This window comes from Mustelus asterias, unplaced genomic scaffold (genome assembly GCF_964213995.1).
Source record: "Mustelus asterias unplaced genomic scaffold, sMusAst1.hap1.1 HAP1_SCAFFOLD_1264, whole genome shotgun sequence".
NCBI lineage: Eukaryota > Metazoa > Chordata > Chondrichthyes > Carcharhiniformes > Triakidae > Mustelus > Mustelus asterias.
The window spans coordinates 31074-54338 of record NW_027591209.1 but is presented as its reverse complement, the minus strand read 5'-3'; the positions used below and the strand labels follow the sequence as shown (position 1 = coordinate 54338).

Sequence of the window (23265 nt, the reverse complement as noted above, 5' to 3'; positions counted from 1 at the left end):
CCAATCCGCCTAACCCGCACATCTTTGGACACTAAGGGACAATTTAGCATGGCCAATCCGCCTAACCCGCACATCTTTGGACACTAAGGGGCAATTTAGCATGGCCAATCCACCTAACCTACACATCTTTGGACACTAAGGGGCAATTTAGCATGGCCAATCCACCTAACCTGCACATCTTTGGACACTAAGGGGCAATTTAGCACAGCCAATCCACCTAACCTGCACATCTTTGGACACTAAGGGACAATTTAGCATGGCCAATCCACCTAACCGGCACATCTTTGGACACTAAGGGACAATTTAGCATGGCCAATCCCCCTAACCTACACATCTTTGGACACTAAGGGACAATTTAGCTGAAGGAGTACAATATAAAGGGAAAGACTCTTAGTACTGTAGAGGATCAGAAGGACCTTGGGGTCTGGGTCCATAGGACTCTGAAATCGGCCCCGCAGGTGGAGGAGGTGGTTAAGAAGGCGTATGGTGTGCTGGCCTTTATCAATGGTGGGATTGAGTTTAGGAGTCCGGGGATAATGATGCAGCTATATAAGACCCTCGTCAGACCCCACGTGGAGTACTGTGCTCAGTTCTGGTCGCCTCATTACAGGAAAGATGTGGAAAAGATTGAAAGGGTGCAGAGGAGATTTACAAGGATGTTGCCTGGATTGAGTGGCATGCCTTATGAGGATAGGCTGAGGGAGCTCGGTCTTTTCTCCTTGGAGAGATGTAGGATGAGAGGAGACCGAATAGAGGTATATAAGATGTTGAGAGGCATAGATCAGGTGGAGTCTCAGAGGCTTTTTCCCAGGGTGGAAATGTCTGCTACGAGAGGACACAGGCTTAGGGTGCTGGGGGGTAGGTACAGGGGAAATGTTAGGGGTAAGTTTTTCACACAGAGGGTGGTGGGTGAGTGGAATCGGCTGCCGTCAGTGGTGGTGGAGGCAAACTCGATAGGGTCTTTTAAGAGACTCCTGGATGAGTACATGGAGCTTAATAGGATGGAGGGTTATAGGTAGGTCTAGAAAGTAGGGATATGTTCGGCACAACTTGTGGGGCCGAAGGGCCTGTTTGTGCTGTAGTTTTTCTATGTTTCTAAGTTTCATCACATTGAGGGATATGGGCCAAGTGTTGGAAAATGGGATTAGATGGGATTTCAGGTGTCGGACCAGATCATAGAAATCATAGAAACCCTACAGTGCAGAAGGAGGCCATTCGGCCCATCGAGTCTGCACCGACCACAATCCCACGAGGAGAATGTGCAAACTCCACACAGACAGTGACCCGAGCCGGGAATCGAACCCGGGACCCTGGAGCTGTGAAGCAGCAGTGCTAACCCACTGTGCTACCGGGCCGCCCTATAAGAGATGACCTCTTCGGCACTGTATAATTCTATGAATTCCTGATTCACCACCCTCTGGGAGAAGAAATTTCTCCTCACCTCAGTTCTAAAAGGTTTACCCCCTTATCCTCAAACCATGGCCCCCTAGTTCTGGACTACCCCCCCCCCCGACCATCGGGAACCAGGGAAGGACCGTCAAATCTGCGTCAATTGGTGATGTTTTCTTGATGAGTCCCGCGGGAGAGATCAGCGCAAGAGCCGGAACAAGGACGCACTTACAACACTCAATGGGCACAGAACAAGTCTGCAGAGACACCACCTTCCCATTCAGCTGCGGGACATGAACTCGGAAGACGAGCTTCACTCGAGTATTCTTCCTCCCGACATCCGTTTCCCCTTTCCGTAACTCGATGTCGGAATTCCGAAGCTTCAGGATGCCGGCACAGTCGATACTGCAAGGAAAAGGATGGGAATTACAGCAGGAGATTTACGTGCTGTTTCCCCCCCACCATCAAACACTCCCAGGACAGGTACAGCACGGGGTTAGATACAGAGTAAAGCTCCCTCTACACTGTCCCCCATCAAACACTCCCAGGACAGGTACAGCACGGGGTTAGATAGAGAGTAAAGCTCCCTCTACACTGTCCCCCCATCAAACACTCCCAGGACAGGTACAGCACGGGGTTAGACACAGAGTAAAGCTCCCTTTACACTGTCCCCATCAAACACTCACAGGACAGGTGCAGCACAGGGTTAGATACAGAGTAAAGCTCCCTCTACACTGTCCCCCATCAAACACTCTCAGGACAGGTACAGCACGGGGTTAGATACAGAGTAAAGCTCCCTCTACACTGTCCCCATCAAACACTCCCAGGACAGGTACAGCACGGGGTTAGATACAGAGTAAAGCGCCCTCTACATTGTCCCCCATCAAACACTCCCAGGACAGGTATAGCACGGGGTTAGATACAGAGTAAAGCTCCCTCTGCACTGTCCCCATCAAACACTCCCAGGACAGGTACAGCACGGGGTTAGATACAGAGTAAAGCTCCCTCTACATTGTCCCCCATCAAACACTCCCAGAACAGGTACAGCACAGGGTTAGATGCAGAGTAAAGCTCCCTCAACACTGTCCCCCATCAAACACTCCCAGGACAGGTACAGCACGGAGTTAGATACAGAGTAAAGCTCCCTCTACACTGTCCCCATCAAACACTCCCAGGACAGGTACAGCACGGGGTTAGATACAGAGTAAAACTCCCTCTACACTGTCCCCATCAAACACTCCCAGGACAGGTACAGCAGGGGGTTAGATACAGTGTAAAGCTCCATCTACACTGACCCCCATCAAACACTCCCAGGACAGGTACAGCACGGGGTTAGATACAGAGTAAAGCTCCCTCTACACTGTCCCCCATCAAACACTCCCAGGACAGGTACGGCACGGGGTTAGATACAGAGTAAAGCTCCCTCTACACTGTCCCCCATCAAACACTCCCAGGACAGGTACAGCACAGTGTTAGAAACAGAGTAAAGCTCCCTCTACACTGTCCCCCATCAAACACTCCCAGGACAGGTACAGCACGGGGTTAGATACAGAGTAAAGCTCCCTCTACATTGTTCCCCATCAAACACTCCCAGGATAGCTGCAGCACGGGGTTAGATACAGAGTAAAGCTCCCTCTACACTGTCCCCATCAAACACTCCCAGGACTGGGACAGCACGGGGTTAGATACAGAGTAAAGTTCCCTCTACACTGTCCCCCATCAAACACTCCCAGGACAGCTGCAGCACGGGGTTAGATACAGAGTAAAGTTCCCTCTACACTGTCCCCATCAAACACTCCCAGGACAGGTACAGCATGGGGTTAGATACAGAGTAAAGCTCCCTCTACACTGTCCCCATCAAACACTCGCAGGACAGGTACAGCACGGGGTTAGATGCAGAGTAAAGCTCCCTCTAAACTGTCTCCATCAAACACTCCCAGGACAGGTACAGCACGAGGTTAGATACAGAGTAAAGCTCCCTCTACACTGTCCCCCATCAAACACTCCCAGGACAGGTACAGCACGGGGTTAGATACAGAGTAAAGCTCCCTCTACACTGTCCCCATCAAACACTCCCAGGACAGGTACAGCACGGGGTTAGATACAGAGTAAAGCTCCCTCTACACTGTCCCCCATCAAACACTCCCAGGACAGATACAGCACAGGGTTAGATACAGAGTAAAGCTCCGTCTACACTGTCCCCATCAAACACTCCCAGGACAGGTACAGCACGGGGTTAGATATAGAGTAAAGCTCCCTCTACACTGTCCCCATCAAACACTCCCAGGACAGGTACAGCACGGGGTTAGATATAGAGTAAAGCTCCCTCTACACTGTCCCCATCAAACACTCCCAGGACAGGTACAGCACGGGGTTAGATACAGAGTAAAGCTCCCTCTACACTGTCCCCCATCAAACACTGCCAGGACAGGTACAGCACGGGGTTAGATACAGAGTAAAGCTCCCTCTACACTGTCCCCATCAAACACTCCCAGGACAGGTACAGCACGGGGTTAGATACAGAGTAAAGCTCCCTCTACACTGTCCCCATCAAACACTCCCAGGACAGGTACAGCACGGGGTTAGATACAGAGTAAAGCTCCCTCTACACTGTCCCCATCAAACACTCCCAGGACAGGTACAGCACGGGGTTAGATACAGAGTAAAGCTCCCTCTACACTGTCCCCATCAAACACTCCCAGGACAGGTACAGCACGGGGTTAGATACAGAGTAAAGCTCCCTCTACACTGTCCCCCATAAAACACTCCCAGGACCGGTACAGCACGGGGTTAGATGCAGAGTAAAGCTCCCTCTACACTGTCCCCATCAAACACTCCCAGGACCGGTACAGCACGGGGTTAGATACAGAGTAAAGCTCCCTCTGTGACTAGTGGTGTGCCACAGGGATCGGGTTTGGGTCCATTGTTGTTTGTCATCTATATCAATGATCTGGATGATAATGTGGTAAATTGGGTCAGCAAGTTTGCTGAAGATACAAAGATTGGAGGTGTAGTGGACAGTGAGGAAGGTTTTCAAAGCTTGCAGAGGGATTTGGACCAACTAGAAAAATGGGCTGAAAAATGGCAAATGGAATTTAACGCAGACAAGTGTGACGGAAATCTTTGTCGCATCTTTGGACACGGGTGAGGTCCCTGAGGATTGGAGGATAGCGAATGTGGTCCCGTTGTTTAAGAAGGGTAGCAGGGATAACCCAGGAAATTATAGGCCGGTGAGCTTGACGTCCGTGGTAGGGAAGTTGTTGGAGAGGATTCTTAGAGACAGGATGTATGTGCATTTAGAACGGAACAATCTCATTCGTGACAGACAGCATGGTTTTGTAAGAGGGAGGTCGTGCCTTACAAATTTGGTGGAGTTTTTTGAGGAAGTGACAAAAACGGTTGATGAAGGAAGGGCCGTGGATGTCGTCTATATGGATTTCAGTAAGGCATTTGACAAAGTCCCTCATGGCAGGTTGGTTAAGAAGGTTAAGGCTCATGGGATACAAGGAGAAGTGGCTAGATGGGTGGAGAACTGGCTTGGCCATAGGAGACAGAGGGTAGTGGTCGAAGGGTCTTTTTCCGGCTGGAGGTCTGTGACCAGTGGTGTTCCGCAGGGCTCTGTACTGGGACCTCTGCTATTTGTGATATATATAAATGATTTGGAAGAAGGTGTAACTGGTGTAATCAGCAAGTTTGCGGATGACACGAAGATGGCTGGAATTGCGGATAGCGAAGAGCATTGTCGGGCAATACAGCAGGATATAGATAGGCTGGAAAATTGGGTGGAGAGGTGGCAGATGGAGTTTAATCCGGATAAATGCGAAGTGATGCATTTTGGAAGAAATAATGTAGGGAGGAGTTATACAATAAATGGCAGAGTCATCAGGAGTATAGAAACACAGAGGGACCTAGGTGTGCAAGTCCACAAATCCTTGAAGGTGGCAACACAGGTGGAGAAGGTGGTGAAGAAGGCATATGGTATGCTTGCCTTTATAGGATGGGGTATAGAGTATAAAAGCTGGAGTCTGATGATGCAGCTGTATAGAACGCTGGTTAGGCCACATTTGGAGTACTGCGTCCAGTTCTGGTCGCCGCACTGCCAGAAGGACGTGGAGGCATTGGAGAGAGTGCAGAGAAGGTTTACCAGGATGTTGCCTGGTATGGAGGGTCTTAGCTATGAGGAGAGATTGGGTAGACTGGGGTTGTTCTCCTTGGAAAGATGGAGAATGAGGGGAGATCTAATAGAGGTATACAAGATTATGAAGGGTATAGATAGGGTGAACAGTGGGAAGCTTTTTCCCAGGTCGGAGGTGACAATCACGAGGGGTCACGGGCTCAAGGTGAGAGGGGCGAAGTATAACTCCGATATCAGAGGGATGTTTTTTACACAGAGGGTGGTGGGGGCCTGAAATGCGCTGCCAAGTAGGGTGGTGGAGGCAGGCACGCTGACATCGTTTAAGACTTACCTGGATAGTCACATGAGCAGCCTGGGAATGGAGGGATACAAACGATTGGTCTAGTTGGACCAAGGAGCGGCACAGGCTTGGAGGGCCGAAGGGCCTGTTTCCTGTGCTGTACTGTTCTTTGTTCTTTGTATATTGCACTTTGGAAGGACAAACCCAAGTAGAACGTACAGGGTAAATGGTAGGACTCTGAAGAGTGCAGTTAAACAGAGGGATCTGGGAATACAGGTACAGAATTCCCTAAAAGTGACGTCACAGGTGGATAGGGTCGTAAAGAGTGCCTTTGGTACATTGGCCTTTATAAATCGGAGTATCGAGTATAAAAGTTGGAGTGTTATGGTAAGGTTATATAAGGCATTGGTGAGGCTGAATTTGGAGTATTGTGTACAGTTTTGGTCACCTAGTTACAGGAAGGGTGTAAATAAGGTTGAAAGAGTGCAGAGAAGGTTCACAAGGATGTTGCCGGGACTTGAGAAGCTGAGTTACAGAGAGAGATTGAATAGGTTGGGACTTTATTCCCTGGAGCGTAGAAGATTGAGGGGAGATTTGATAGAGGTGTGTAAGATTTTGATGGGTATAGATAGAGTGAATGCAAGCAGGCTTTTTCCGCTGAGGCTAGGGGAGAAAAAAACCAGAGGGCATGGGTTAAGGGTGAAAGGAGAAAAGTTTAAAGGGAATATTAGGGGGGGCTTCTTCACGCAGAGAGTGGTGGGAGTGTGGAATGAGCTGCCGGATAAAGTGGTAAATGCGGGGTCACTTTTAACATTTAAGAAAAACTTGGACGGGTTCATGGATGAGAGGGGTGTGGAGGGATATGGTCCAAGTGCAGGTCAGTGGGACTAGGCAAAAAATGGTTCGGCACAGACAAGAGGGGCCAAAAGCCTGTTTCTGAGCTGTAATTTTCTATGGTTCTATGTACACTGTCCCTCATCAAACACTCCCAGGACAGGTGCAGCACGGGGTTAGATACAGAGTAAAGCTCCCTCTACACTGTCCCCATCAAACACTCCCAGGACAGAAACAGCACGGGGTTAGATACAGAGTAAAGCTCCCTCTGCACTGTCCCCATCAAACACTCCCAATACAGATACAGCACGGGGTTAGATACAGAGTAAAGCTCCCTCTACACTGTCCCCATCAAACACTCCCAATACAGATACAGCACGGGGTTAGATACAGAGTAAAACTCCCTCTACACTGACCCCATCAAACACTCCCAATACAGATACAGCAGTGTTAGAAACAGAGTAAAGCTCCCTCTACACTGACCCCACCAATAACTCCCAATACAGATACAGCACAGTGTTAGAAACATAGTAAAGCTCCCTCTACACTGTCCCCCATCAAACACTTCCAGGACAGGTACAGCACGGGGTTAGATACAGAGTAAAGCTCCCTCTACACTGTCCCCCATCAAACACTCCCAGGACAGGTGCAGCACGGGGTAGATACAGAGTAAAGCTCCCTCTACGCTGTCCCCATCAAACACTCGCAGGACAGGTACAGCACGGGGTTAGATGCAGAGTAAAGCTCCCTCTAAACTGTCCCCATCAAACACTCCCAGGACAGGTACAGCACGGGGTTAGATCCAGAGTAAAGCTCCCTCTACACTGACCCCCATCAAACACTCCCAGGACAGGTACAGCACGGGGTTAGATACAGAGTAAAGCTCCCTCTACACTGTCCCCATCAAACACTCCCAATACAGATACAGCACGGGGTTAGATACAGAGTAAAACTCCCTCTACACTGACCCCATCAAACACTCCCAATACAGATACAGCACAGTGTTAGAAACAGAGTAAAGCTCCCTCTACACTGTCCCCCATCAAACACTTCCAGGACAGGTACAGCACAGGGTTAGATACAGAGTAAAGCTCCCTCTACACTGTCCCCCATCAAACACTCCCAGGACAGGTGCAGCACGGGGTTAGATACAGAGTAAAGCTCCCTCTACACTGTCCCCATCAAACACTCCCAGGACAGGTACAGCACGGGGTTAGATACAGAGTAAAGCTCCCTCTACACTGTCCCTCATCAAACACTCCCAGGACAGGTACAGCACGGGGTTAGATACAGAGTAAAGCTCCCTCTACACTGTCCCCCATCAAACACTCCCAGGACAGGTACAGCACGGGGTTAGATACAGAGTAATGCTCCCTCTACACTGTCCCCATCAAACACTCCCAGGACAGGTACAGCACGGGGTTAGATACAGAGTAAAGCTCCCTCTACACTGTCCCCCATCAAACACTCCCAGGACAGGTACAGCACGGGGTTAGATGCAGAGTAAAGCTCCCTCTACACTGTCCCCATCAAACACTCCCAGGACAGGTACAGCACGGGGTTAGATACAGAGTAAAGCTCCCTCTACACTGTCCCCATCAAACCCTCCCAGGACAGGTACAGCACGGGGTTAGATACAGAGTAAAGCTCCCTCTACACTGTCCCCCATCAAACACTCCCAGGACAGGTACAGCACGGGGTTAGATGCAGAGCACCACTGTTGTGAAATTACTTTGCCGTCATGTTGTTTTCAGGCAGTAACGACACCTCCAGGACCTTGGTGGTACCCACGACAGCCTCCTGACTGGAGGTGGCCACCATCTTGCCGGTGATGCGGTGGACCTGGTAGAAGGCGTGCGGCCGCAGGTTACGATCGTCTGCTGTGCCAATGAACATCTGGAGCGTCAGGGGCTTCTCCGCGTAGCCCAGGAGCTGTGGGAAGAGTCGGCGGAAAAGCATTTCCATCGAGACTGGATTAGTAACCCTTTCCATAGAAACATGGAAGATAGGGGCAGGAGGAGGCCATTTGGCCCTTCGAGCCTGCTCCGCCATTCATTAAGATCATGGCTGATCGTCCAACTCAATAGCCTAATCCTGCTTTCCCCCCATAACCTTTGACCCCATTCGCCCCAAGTGCTCTATCCAGCCGCCTCTGGAATACATTCAATGTTTTGGCATCAACTCCTTCCTGTGGTAATGAATTCCACACTCACCACTCTTTGGGTAAAGAAATGTCTCCTCATCTCCGCCCTAAATGGTCTATCCTGAATCCTCAGACTATGACCCCTCATTCTGGACTCCCCCCATCATCGGGAATATCCTCCCTGCATCTACCCTGTCTAGTCCTGTTAGAATTCTATAAGTCTCTATGAGATCCCCCCCCTCATTTGCCTGAACTCCAGTGAAAACCATCCTAACCCAGTCAATCTCTCCTCATACTACTCCTGTTCCTGTATATTATGGGCACCTTTTTGCACCCTGGTTTTCAAATCCCTCCTTGGTCCTTCGCATCATTCAGATCTTTCTGCCCATCAACAGTTCTGACGGTGCTAACCCACATTGCAGGGGAGAAGGCCTGTTATTTCCCACCGCTGCAACCATGCGCCATATTGGTCAGACCAGTTCGCTGAGAATGTTGATGTGCCCAAACAATGACTGGTTTATCTCATGCATTGGAAGCAGTCAAGAGAAGGTTTACCAGCAGAATACCAGGAATGTTGTCTGATGAGGAAAAATTAGGTTTGTACTGTGCCTCACAGCACCAGGGACCTGGGTTCGATTCCAGCCTTGGGTCACTGTCTGTGTGGAGTTGGCACATTCTCCCCCGTGGGTTTCCTCTGGGTGCTCCGGTTTTCTCCCACAATCCAAAGATGTGCAGGTTAGGTGGATTGGCCGTGCTAAATTGGCCCTTAGTGTCCAAAGATGCATAGGTTAGGTGGATTGGCCATGCTAGATTGTCCCTTAGTGTCCAAAGATGTGTAGGTTAGGTGGATTGGCCATGCTAAATTGTCCCTTCGTATCCAAAGATGTGCGGGTTAGGTGGATTGGCCATGCTAAATTGTCCCTTAGTGTCCAAAGATGTGCAGGTTAGGTGGATTGGCCATGCTAAATTGTCCCTTAGTGTCCAAAGATGTCCAGGTTAGGTGGATTGGCCATGCTAAATTGTCCCTTAGTGTCCAAAGATGTGCAGGTTAGGTGGATTGGCCAGGCTAAATTGTCCCTTAGTGTCCAAAGATGTCCAGGTTAGGTGGATTGGCCATGCTAAATTGTCCCTTAGTGTCCAAAGATGTGCAGGTTAGGTGGATTGGCCATGCTACATTGCCCTTAGTGTCCAAAGATGTGTAGGTTAAGTGGATTGGCCATGCTAAATTGCCCCTTAGTGTCCAAAGATGTGCAGGTTAGGTGGATTGGCCATGCTAAATTGCCCTTAGTGTCCAAAGATGTGCAGGTTAGGTGGATTAGCCGTGCTAAATTATCCCTTAGTGTCCAAAGGTATGCAGGTTAGGTGGATTGGCCATGCTAAATTGTCCCTTAGTGTCCAAAGATCATAGAAATCATAGAAATCATAGAAACCCTACAGTGCAGAAAGAGGCCATTTGGCCCATCGAGTCTGCACCGACCACAATCCCACCCAGGCCCTACCCCCATATCCCTACACATTTACCTGCTAATCCCTCTAACCTACGCATCTCAGGACACTAAGGGGCAATTTTAGCACGGCCAATCAACCTAACCCGCACATCTTTTGGACTGTGGGAGGAAACCGGAGCACCCGGAAGAAACCCACGCAGACACGAGGAGAATGTGCAAACTCCACACAGACAGTGACCCCGAGCCGGGAATCGAACCCAGGTCCCTGGAGCTGTGAAGCAGCAGTGCTAACCACTGTGCTACCGTGCCGGTTAGGTGGATTGGCCATGCTAGATTGTCCCTTAGTGTCCAAAGATGAGCAGGTTAGGTGGATTGGCCATGCTAGATTGTCCCTTAGTGTCCAAAGATGAGCAGGTTGGGTGGATTGGCCATGCTAAATTGGCCGTTAGTGTCCAAAGATATGCAGGTTAGGTGGATTGGCCATGCTAGATTGTCCCTTAGTGTCCAAAGATGTGTAGGTTAGGTGGATTGGCCATGCTAAATTGTCCCTTAGTGTCCAAAGATGTGTAGGTTAGGTGGATTGGCCATGCTAAATTGTCCCTTAGTGTGCAAAGATGTGTAGGTTAGGTGGATTGGCCATGTTAAATTGTCCCTTAGTGTGCAAAGATGTGTAGGTTAGGTGGATTGGCCATGCTAAATTGTCCCTTAGTGTGCAAAGATGTGTAGGTTAGGTGGATTGGCCATGCTAAATTGTCCCTTAGTGTCCAAAGATGTGTAGGTGAGGTGGATTGGCCATGCTAAATTGCCCCTTAGTGTCCAAAGATGTGTAGGTTAGGTGGATTGGCCATGCTAAATTGTCCCTTAGTGTCCAAAGATGTGCAGGTTAGGTGGATTGGCCATGCTAGATTGTCCCTTAGTGTCCAAAGATGTGTAGGTTGGGTGGATTGGCCATGCTAGATTGTCCCTTAGTGTCCAAAGATGTGTAGGTTGGGTGGATTGGCCATGCTAAATTGTCCCTTAGTGTCAGGGGGATTAGCAAGGTAAATATGTGGAGTTACGGGCATCGGGTTGGATTGTTGTCTGTGAAGACTCGATGGGCCAAATGGGATTCTGTGGTTCTATGAATGCCGTCCCTTCGTGCGACAGGTTTCTGCAGCGTCCCCCCATTTAAATAATACTCCACCTTCCCAAAATTTACAATCTCGCATCCTTCACTATCACCAATTGTCGATTGATGTTGGTTTGAGGGATTAGATTTTGGGCCCCGATTCACTGGGATGAGCCTCTCGCGCCAGCCTGCACCCCAATGGCCACTCTTCCACCACCCCCCCCCCCCCCCGCCCCTTTTCGATCTGGCCGTGCGCCGGAGAGGCTCGACGGGACCCTCGTTTCTGACTGAATATAGCAGCTCCAACAGGGCAGCCTTCCCTCAGTAAGGGCACCGAGGGGTGGGGGGGGGGGGGGGGGGGGGGGGGGGGGGGGGGAAGAAGGGGGGGGGGGCGGTGTTGGGGAGTTGAGGCCTGGACACAGGGAGCAGCACATGTGGGCCTTTCTACTTAGGGAGAGAGCGTGAGAGAGGGAGACGCGTGTATAAAACAACAGGACGGGTTTGCTTAGACAGGCCTTCGCTCCAGTGGTGAATGGGTTAACAAACCTTGGGCGCGGTGTGTGTGAGAGAGAGAAAGAGAGACAGAGATAGAGACAGAGAAGGACACAGAGAAAAGGAGGGAGAGAGACAGTGAGAGAGAGAGAGACGCACACGAGAAACAGAGAGGGAGAAAGACAGAGAGGGAGTGAGAGGGACAGAGAGCGAGAGAGAGAGAGAATACGAGAGGGACACAGAGAGAATAGGAGAGAGAGAGACACTGAGAGACAGACACAGAGAGAGACAGGGAGAGGGAATGAGAGATGGAGAGAGAGGGACAGAGTGAGGGAGAGCAGAGAATGAGAGAGAGAGATGCACTCAGAGAGAGAGGCAGAGAGAGAGAGAGAGAGCGAGACAGAAGGAGAGAGAGAGAGACAGAGGGAGGGAGACAGAGAGAGACAGAGAGAAATAGAGAGGGAGAGAAAGAAAGACAGAAAGAGCGACAGGCAGAGAAAGACAGAGAGAGATAATACGAGAGGGACAGAGAGAGAATAAGAGTGAGAGAGAGAGACACACACAGAGAGAGGGAACAAGAGATGGAGACAGAGTGGCAGAGGGAGACAGAGAGAGAGATAGAGAGAGACAGAGACAGAGAGAGAGACAGACAGAGAGAGAGGGAGACAGAGAGGGAGACAGAGAGGGAGACAGACAGAGAGAGAGAGACAGACAGACAGAGACAGAGGGAGACACACAGAGGGAGACACACAGAGGGAGACAGAGAGGGAGACAGAGAGAGAGAGGGACACACAGAGACACACACAGAGGGAGACACAGAGGGAGACACAGAGGGAGATACAGAGGGAGAGAGACAGACAGAGACACACAGAGGGAGACACACAGAGGGAGACACACAGAGGGAGACACACAGAGGGAGACACACAGAGGGAGACAGAGAGGGAGACACAGAGGGAGATACAGAGGGAGACAGAGACACACAGAGGGAGACACAGAGGGAGACACAGAGGGAGACAGAGACACACAGAGGGAGACACAGAGGGAGACACAGAGGGAGACACAGAGGGAGACAGAGATACACAGAGGGAGACACAGAGGGAGACACAGAGGGAGACAGAGACACACAGAGGGAGACACAGAGGGAGATACAGAGGGAGACACAGAGGGAGACAGAGATACACAGAGGGAGACACAGAGGGAGACACAGAGGGAGACAGAGATACACAGAGGGAGGAAGACTCGACTTGCACAAGCCCATCTAATTGATTGATTGGCTGTGCATGTGGTGGGGTATCCCCCCCCCCCCCCCCCCCCCCCCCGCTCCCTCCCCGCTCCCTCCCCGCTCCCCCGTCCCCGGGAGGTCTGGGAAAAATGCGGAGGATTCCAGAGGCAAGATGTCCGGGGCCACAAGCCCCATCCCCCCCACACAGCCCTGCTTCCGTCAGGCCCCTGGGCAAGAATAAATATTCAGGAACAAGCTGCGGGACTGGGATGAGCGTGGGAAAAGAGAGAGAGAGAGAGGGGGGGAGAGACAGAGAGAGAGGGGGGGAGGGGGGGGAAGGAGATTTGTAAATTCTGCAACAGCTGAGTTCAATCGCGGCGGCATGTGGAGGGAACTGACAGAAACATACTTGGCATTCCACTCTCCCCCTGGGCCTGAGGTCACCCACGTCACCGCTGGCTTCCTGAGCCCTGCTGGGGTCAGCGAGACACACTGGGGAGGCGATGGCCCGGGGGTATCATCGCTAGACTGATAATCCAGAAGCCCAGCCAATGTTCTGGGGGGGAACCCGGGTTCGAATCCCGCCCATGGGGGAATTTGAATTCAATAAAAAATATCTGGAATTAAGAATCGACTGGTGACGGTGAAACCGTTGTCGGAAAAACCCATCTGGTTCACTAATGTCCTTTAGGAAAGGGGAAATCTGCCGTCCTTACCCCGGTCTGGCCTACTTGTGACTCCAGATCCACACAGCAATGTGGTTGACTCTCTACTGCCCTCCAAGGGGCAACTAGGGATGGGCAATAAATGCTGGGCCCAGCCAGCGACGCCCGTGTCCCATGAATGAACCATAGTTGCAGTGCAGAAGGAAGCCATTTGGTCCATCAAGGTCATTTGGTCCACCCAGGCCCTATTCCCGTAACCCCATGTATTTAAGACCATAAGACATAGGAGCGGAAGTAAGGCCATTCGGCCCATCGAGTCCACTCCACCATTCAATCATGGTTGATTTCAACTCCATTTACCCGCTCTCTCCCCATAGCCCTTAATTCCTCGAGAAATCAAGAATTTATCCATTTCTGTCTTGAAGACGCTCAACGTCTCGGCCTCCACAGCCCTCTGTGGCAATGAGTTCCACAGACCCACCACTCTCTGGCTGAAGAAATTTCTCCTCATCTCTGTTCTAAAGTGACTCCCTTTTATTCTAAGGCTGTGCCCCCGCGTTCTAGTCTCCCCTGCTAATGGAAACAACTTCCCTACGTCCATCCTATCGAAGCCGTTCATTATCTTGTAAGTTTCTATCAGATCTCCCCTCAACCTCCTAAACTCCAATGAATACAATCCCACGATCCTCAGACGTTCATCGTATGTCAGGCCTACCATTCCTGGGATCATCCGTGTGAATCTCCGCTGGACCCGCTCCAGTGCCAGTATGTCCTTCCTGAGGTGTGGGGCCCAAAATTGCTCACAGTACTCCAAATGGGGCCTAACCAGTGCTTTATAAAGCCTCAGAAGTACATCCCTGCTTTTGTATTCCAAGCCTCTTGAGATAAATGACAACATTACATTTGCTTTCTTAATTACGGACTCAACCTGCAAGTTTACCTTTAGAGAGTCCTGGACTAGGACTCCCAAGTATTTACCCTAGCTAGTCCCACTGACACTAGGGTCAATTTTAGTATGGCCAGTCCACCTAACCCATATATCTTTGGACTGTGGGAGGAAACCGGAGCACCCGGAGGAAACCCACGCAGACACGGGGAGAACGTGCAAACTCCACACAGACAGTGACCCAAGGCTGGGAATCGAACCCGGGTCCCTGGCGCCGTGAGGCGGTAGTGCTAACCACTGTGCCGCCGTGCCGCCCCAATGAATAAAAAAAAATACAGGGGTGAAATTCTGCACCTTTTCACCCTCTCCTCCCCCTGAGAGACATACAGAGACAGAGGGAGACACACAGAGGGAGACAGAGAGGGAGACAGAGAGAGAGATAAGAGAGAGACAGAGACAGACAAAGAGACAGACAGAGAGACAGACAGAGAGAGAGAGAGACAGAGGGAGACACACAGAGGGAGACAGAGAGGGAGAGAGAGAGGGACACACACAGAGGGAGACGCAGAGGCAGACGCAGAGGCAGACACAGAGGCAGAGAGAGACACACAGAGAGAGAGACACACACAGAGGGAGACAGAGAGAGAGACAGAGAGAGAGATAAGAGAGAGACAGAGAGAGAGACAGACAGAGAGACAGACAGAGAGAGAGAGAGACAGACAGAGAGAGAGAGAGAGACAGAGACAGAGGGAGACACACAGAGGGAGACAGAGAGGGAGAGAGAGAGAGAGACACACACAGAGGGAGACAGAGAGAGAGACAGAGAGAGAGACAGACAGAGAGAGAGAGAGAGACAGAGACAGAGGGAGACACACAGAGGGAGACAGAGAGGGAGAGAGAGAGGGACACACACAGAGGGAGACACAGAGGGAGACACAGAGACAGACACAGAGGCAGAGAGAGACACACAGAGAGAGAGACACACACACAGAGGGAGACAGAGAGAGAGACAGAGAGAGAGACAGACAGAGAGAGAGAGACAGACAGAGACAGAGGGAGACACACAGAGGGAGACAGAGAGGGAGAGAGAGAGGGACACACACAGAGGGAGACACAGAGGGAGACACAGAGACAGACACAGAGGCAGAGAGAGACACAGAGAGAGAGAGAGACACACAGAGGGAGATAAGAGAGAGACACACACAGAGGGGGATACAGAGGGAGACAGAGAGGGAGACAGAGAGGGAGAGAGAGAGGAGTCAGGTGTGTCTGTCAGTGTGTCTGTGTGTGTGTGCGTGTGCGTGTTAAGTGTGCCTGTGTGTGTGTGGTCACATGTAGGCCAGATCAGGTAAGGATGGCACATTTCCCTTCCCGAAAGGGACATTAGTGTGAACCAGATGGGTTTTTTCATGGTCATCATTTCAGGGATTAGTGCCGTATATTCCAAATTTTGTTTCATTGAATTTAAATTCCCCCAGCTGCCGTTGGTGGGACTTGAACCCATATCCCCATCCCCATATGCCCCCCGAGCCTCTGGATTACTCGTCCAGATATACCACCATGATGCCACCGTCACCCGCCTCATACAATGCCATTCTCCACCACCTAAATGGTGGGAGGAGATCATCAAACCCCTACAGTGCAGAAGGAGGCCATTCGACCCATCGAGTCAGCGCCGACCACAATCCCACCCAGGCCCGATCCCCATAACCCCACGTATTTACCCTGCGAATCCCCCTGACACTAAGGGACAATTTAACACGGGCCAATCCACCTAACCCGCATATCTTTGGAGTGTGGGAGAAAACCTGAGCACCCGGAGGAAACCCAACCAAGCAGGCTTGGCAGCACAGTGGCACAGTGGTTAGCACTGCTGCCTCACAGCGCTAGGGACCCGGGTTCGATTCCCGGCTCGGGGTCACTGTCTGTGTGGAGTTTGCACGTTCTCCCCGTGTCTGCGTGGGTTTCCTCCGGGTGCTCCGGTTTCCTCCCACAGTCCAAAGATGTGTAGGTTAGGTGGGTTGGCTGTGCTAAATCGCCCCATAGAGTCAGTGGGACTCACAGAGTAACTACATGGTGTTACAGGGGTGGGATTGTAGCCTGGGTGGGATTGTGGTTGATGCAGACATGATGGACTGATGGTCTCCTTTTGCACTGTAGGGATTCTATTCTATTCTATGGCACGGGAAGAACGTCATGATGTGGAGATGCCGGCGTTGGACTGGGGTAAACACAGTAAGAAGTCTCACAGCACCAGGTTAAAGTCCAACAGGTTTATTTGGTAGCAAACGCCACTAGCTTTCGGAGCGCTGCTCCTTCGTCAGGTGAGTGGGAGTTCTGTTCACATGTGAATTACCATTACCATTTCTACTTGGATACAAAACTAATGTAATTCCTGTTTCCATGGGGGAAGAGGACAGAGGAAGCCATTTTGAGATCAGGTTACAGGCTTCCCTATAAACTTTAAACTTTGAGTTCGGGTAGCAGGGGAGGACTCAGACAGCTGAAGGCAAGGCTGCTGATGAGTGAGCGATTAAAATCAGGGAAGTGGGGGGGGTGGGGGTTTATGTTACACAGGCTGAGATTGAAGGAGAGCGGAGATCCCGGAGGATGGTGTGGGGAGGGGGGGGTGGGGGGGGACGGCGGCAGAGGAGGGGTAGTTGGAGGAAATTCCAGATCGGGGCAGGCTGAAGTCAACTCAAGGTAGAAGGTGGGAGAGAGGCAGGGATTGAAAAACCGGAGGTGGCGGAGGCATGGAATAAGGGATCCAGCAGAGGATGAGCGAGTGACAAGGTGGAAACGTTTGATAAGGTGCCCCATAAAAGGCTGCTGAAGAAGATTAGGGCACACGGAGTTGGGGGTAGTGTGTTAAAGTGGATTGGGGACTGGCTATCCGACAGGAAGCAAAGAGTCGGAATAAATGGGTGTTTTTCCGGTTGGAGGAAGGTAACTAGTGGCGTGCCGCAGGGATCGGTACTCGGGCCGCAACTGTTTACCATTTATATAGATGATCTGGAGGAGGGGACGGAGTGTAGGGTAACAAAGTTTGCAGACGACACAAAGATAAGTGGAAAAGTGAATCGTGTGGAGGACGGAGAAGATCTGCAGAGAGATTTGGACAGGCTGAGTGAGTGGGCAAGGATATGGCAAATGGAGTATAACGTTGATAAATGCAAGGTTATACACTTTGGAGGAAATAATAACAAATGGGATTACTATCTCAATGGAAACAAATTAAAACATGCTACCGTGCAAAGGGACCTAGGGGTCCTTGTGCATGAGACGCAAAAGCCCAGTCTGCAGGTACAACAGGTGATCAAGAAGGCAAATGGGATGTTGGCCTATATCGCGAGGGGGATAGAATATAAAAGCAGGAATGTCTTGATGCACCTGTACAGGGCATTGGTGAGGCCGCAGCTGGAATACTGTGTGCAGTATTGGTCCCCTTATATGAGGAAGGATATATTGGCATTGGAGGGAGTGCAGAGAAGGTTCACCAGGTTGATACCGGAGATGAGGGGTTTGGATTATGAGGAGAGGCTGAGGAGATTGGGTTTGTACTCGTTGGAGTTTAGAAGGATGAGGGGGGATCTTATGGAGACTTATAAGATAATGCGGGGGCTGGATAGGGTGGAGGCGGAGAGATTCTTTCCACTTAGTAAGGAAGTTAAAACTAGAGGACACAGCCTCAAAATAAAGGGGGGTCGGTTTAAGACAGAGTTGAGGAGGAACTTCTTCTCCCAGAGGGTGGTGAATCTCTGGAATTCTCTGCCCACTGAGGTGGTGGAGGCTACCTCGCTGAATATGTTTAAAGCGCGGACGGATGGATTCCTGATCGGTAAGGGAATTAAGGGGTTATAGGGATCAGGCGGGTAAGTGGTACTGATCCACGTCAGATCAGCCATGATCTTACTGAATGGCGGGGCAGGCTCGAGGGGCTAGATGGCCTACTCCTGCTCCTATTTCTTATGTTCTTATGTAAACAAAAGGAGGAAGATTGCCACTGACTTCATGAAGCACAGTGGAGAACATGCCCCTGTCGACATCAACGGGGATCAAGTAGGAATGGTTGAGAGCTTCATGTTTCTAGGTGTCCAGATCACCAATACCTGTCCTGGTCCCCCCCACGCTGACACCACAGTTAAGAAAGCCCACCGACGTCTCTCTACTTTCTCAGGAAACAAAGGAAATTTGGCATGTCCGCTCCAACTCTCACCAAAGATTTTACAGATGCACCATAGAAAGTATCCTTTCTGGGTTGTATCACAGCTTGGTATGGGTTCCTGCTCTGCCCAAGACTGCAATAAACTACAAAGAGTCATGAATGTAGCCCAGTCCGTCACGCAAACCAGCCTCCCACCCATTGACTCTGTCTACACTTCCCGCTGCCTCGGGAAAAGCAGCCGGCATAATCAAGGACCCCACGCACCCCGGACATTCTCTCTTCCATTGGGGAAAAAGATACAAAAGTCTGAGATCACGCACCAACCGACTCAAGAATAGCTTCTTCCCTGCTGCCGTCAGACTTTTGAATGGACCGACCTCGCACTAAGTTCATCTTTCTCTACACCCTAGCTATGACTGTAACACTACATTCTGCACCCTCTCCTTTCCTTCTCTATGAGCGGTATGCTTTGTGTAGCGCGCAAGAAACAATACTTTTCACTGGATCCCAATACATGTGATAAAAATAAATCAAATCACAAGTCGGCTGACATTAACACTGCAATGAAGTTACTGTGAAAATCCCCAAGTCGCCACACTCCGGCGCCTGTTCGGGTGACACTGAGGGAGAATTTAGCACGGCCCAATGCACCCTAACCAGCACGTCTTTCGGACTGTGGGAGGAAACCGGAGCACCCGGAGGAAATCCACGCAGACACGAGGAGAATGTGCAAACTCCACACAGACAGTGACCCAAGCTGGGAATCGAACCCGGTCCTTGGCGCTGTGACGCAGCAGTGCTAACGTACTGTGCTAACAAATTCGACCCTGAGAGAGAGAGACAGTTGCCACAGGACACCAAGTTACAGAGATGAGCGCAGAAGCGGTTAAAGGTGAGGGAAGGTCGATAATCCATTCACCCCACCTGGCACATGGGTGCAGGGCGTGCGTGAGGTCCAGAGCAACAGGTCCGACGGGAAAATAAGGAGCTGGGAGCAGAACAAAACGTGCCAAAATGGGGAGGAAATCAGATGCAGGCGAACGTCAGCAGAGGGAGGTCGAGAGAAGGGAACACAAAGCAGGAAGGTCACAATTAGAATATATTGGAGCACATACACCCCTCACTGTAACACTCTGATATACCCCACACCCCCTCACTGTAACACTCTCTGATATACCCCACACCCCCTCACTGTAACACTCTCTGATATACCCCACACCCCCTCACTGTAACACTCTCTGATATACCCCACACCCCCTCACAGTAACACTCACTGATATACCCCACACCCCCTCACTGTAACACTCTGATATACCCCACACCCCCTCACTGTAACATTCTCTGATATACCCCACACCCCCTCACTGTAACACTCTGATATACCCCACACCCCCTCACTGTAACACTCTCTGATATACCCCACACCCCCTCACTGTAACACTCTCTGATATACCCCACACCCCCTCACTGTAACACTCTCTGATATACCCCACACCCCCTCACTGTAACACTCTCTGATATACCCCACACCCCCTCACTGTAACATTCTCTGATATACCCCACACTCCCTCACTGTAACAGTCTGATATACCCCACACTCCCTCACTGTAACACTCTCTGATATACCCCACACCCCCTCACTGTAACACTCTCTGATATACCCCCACACTCCCTCACTGTAACACTCTCTGATATACCCCCACACCCCCTCACTGTAACACTCTCTGATATACCCCACACCCCCTCACTGTAACACTGATATACCCCACACCCCCTCACTGTAACACTCTCTGATATACCCCACACCCCCTCACTGTAACACTCTGATATACCCCACACCCCCTCACTGTAACACTCTCTGATATACCCCACACCCCCTCACTGTAACACTCTCTGATATACCCCACACCCCCTTACTGTAACACTCTGATATACCCCACACCCCCTCACTGTAACACACACTGATATACCCCACACCCCCTCACTGTAACACTCTCTGATATACCCCACACCCCCTCACTGTAACACTCTGATATACCCCACACCCCCTCACTGTAACACACACTGATTAACCCCACGCCCCCTCACTGTAACACTCTCTGATATACCCCACACCCCCTCACTGTAACACTCTCTGATATACCCCACACCCCCTCACTGTAACACACACTGATATACCCCACACCCCCTCACTGTAACACCCTCTGATATACCCCACACCCCCTCACTGTAACACTCTCTGATATACCCCCACACTCACTCACTGTAACACACTCTGATATACCCCACACCCCCTCACTGTAACACTCTCTGATATACCCCACACTCCCTCACTGTAACACTCTCTGATATACCCCACACCCCCTCACTGTAACACTCTCTGATATACCCCACACCCCCTCACTGTAACACTCTCTGATATACCCCACACCCCCTCACTGTAACACTCTCTGATATACCCCACACCCCCTCACTGTAGCAGTCTCTGATATACCCCACACTCCCTCACTGTAACACTCTCTGATATAACCCACACCCACTCACTGTAACACTCTGATATACCCGACACCCCCTCACTGTAACACGCTCTGATATACCCCACACCCCCTCACTGTAAAACTCTCTGATATACCCCACACCCCCTCACTGTAACACTCTCTGATATACCCCACACCCCCTCACTGTAACACTCTCTGATATACCCCACACCCCCTCACTGTAACACTCTCTGATATACCCCACACCCCCTCACTGTAACACTGTGATATACCCCACACCCCCTCACTGTAACATTCTCTGATATACCCCACACCTCCTCACTATAACACTCTCTGATATACCCCACACCCCCTCACTGTAACACTCTCCGATATACCCGACACCCCCTCACTGTAACACTCTGATATACCCCACACCCCCTCACTGTAACACTCTGATATACCCCACACCCCCTCACTGTAACACTCTCTGATATACCCCACACCCCCTCACTCTAACACTCTCTGATATACCCCACACCCCCTCACTGTAACACTCTCCGATATACCCGACACCCCCTCACTGTAACACTCTGATATACCCCACACCCCCTCACTGTAACACTCTCTGATATACCCCACACCCCCTCACTGCAACACTCTCTGATATACCCCACACCCCCTCACTGTAACACTCTGATATACCCCACACCCCCTCACTGTAACACTCTCTGATATACCCCACACCCCCTCACTGTAACACTCTCTGATATACCCCACACCCCCTCACTGTAACACTCTCTGATATACCCCACACCCCCTCACTGGAACACTCTCTGATATACCCCACACCCCCTCACTGTAACACTCTCTGATATACCCCACACCCCCTCACTGTAACACTCTCTGATATACCCCACACCCCCTCACTGTAACACTCTCTGATATACCCCACACCCCCTCACTGTAACACTCTCTGATACACCCCACACCCCCTCACTGTAACACTCTCTGATATACCCCACACCCCCTCACTGTAACTCTCTGATATACCCCACACCCCCTCACTGTAACACTCTCTGATATACCCCACACCCCCTCACTGTAACACTCTGATATACCCCACACCCCCTCACTGTAACACTCTCTGATATACCCCACACCCCCTCACTGTAACACACTCTGATATACCCCACACCCCCTCACTGTAACACTCTCTGATATACCCCACACCCCCTCACTGTAACACTCTCTGATATACCCCACACCCCCTCACTGTAACACTCTCTGATATACCCCACACCCCCTCACTGTAACACTCACTGATATACCCCACACCCCCTCACTGTAACACTCTCTGATATACCCCACACCCCCTCACTGTAACACTCTCTGATATACCCCACACCCCCTCACTGTAACACTCTCTGATATACCCCACACCCCCTCACTGTAACACTCTCTGATATACCCCACACCCCCTCACTGTAACACTCTCTGATATACCCCACACCCCCTCACTGTAACACTCTCTGATATACCCCACACCCCCTCACTGTAACACTCTCTGATATACCCCACACCCCCTCACTGTAACACTCTCTGATATACACCACACCCCCTCACTGTAACACTCTGATATACCCCACACCCCTCACTGTAACACTCTGATATACCCCACACCCCCTCACTGTAACACTCTCTGATATACCCCACACCCCCTCACTGTAACACTCTCTGATATACCCCACACCCCCTCACTGTAACACACACTGATATACCCCACGCCCCCTCACTGTAACACTCTGATATACCCCACACCCCCTCACTGTAACACTCTGATATACCCCACACCCCCTCACTGTAACACTCTCTGATATACCCCACACCCCCTCACTGTAACACTCTCTGATATACCCCACACCCCCTCACTGTAACACACACTGATATACCCCACACCCCCTCACTGTAACACTCTGATATACCCCACACCCCCTCACTGTAACACTCTGATATACCCC

At 50.9% G+C, this 23265-nt stretch overlaps 1 protein-coding gene across 2 annotated transcripts in view; it reads right to left on the bottom strand.

Moving 5' to 3' along the window:
- LOC144488069 (uncharacterized) overlaps positions 1-23265 on the bottom strand; it is a 95357-nt gene that overhangs the window by 47043 nt on the left and 25049 nt on the right. Inside the window, exons 1-3 of one of the 2 annotated variants that reach the window (XM_078206093.1) lie at positions 9337-9424; positions 8371-8570; positions 1622-1794 (exon numbers count right to left, since the gene is read on the bottom strand). In XM_078206093.1, the coding sequence (XP_078062219.1) occupies positions 1622-1794; positions 8371-8534 (337 nt within the window). In that variant the 5' untranslated portion in view covers positions 8535-8570; positions 9337-9424. Of the gene's footprint in view, positions 1-1621; positions 1795-8370; positions 8571-9336; positions 9425-23265 lie in introns of those variants that run through there. The other variant, XM_078206092.1, reaches the window with a different exon arrangement.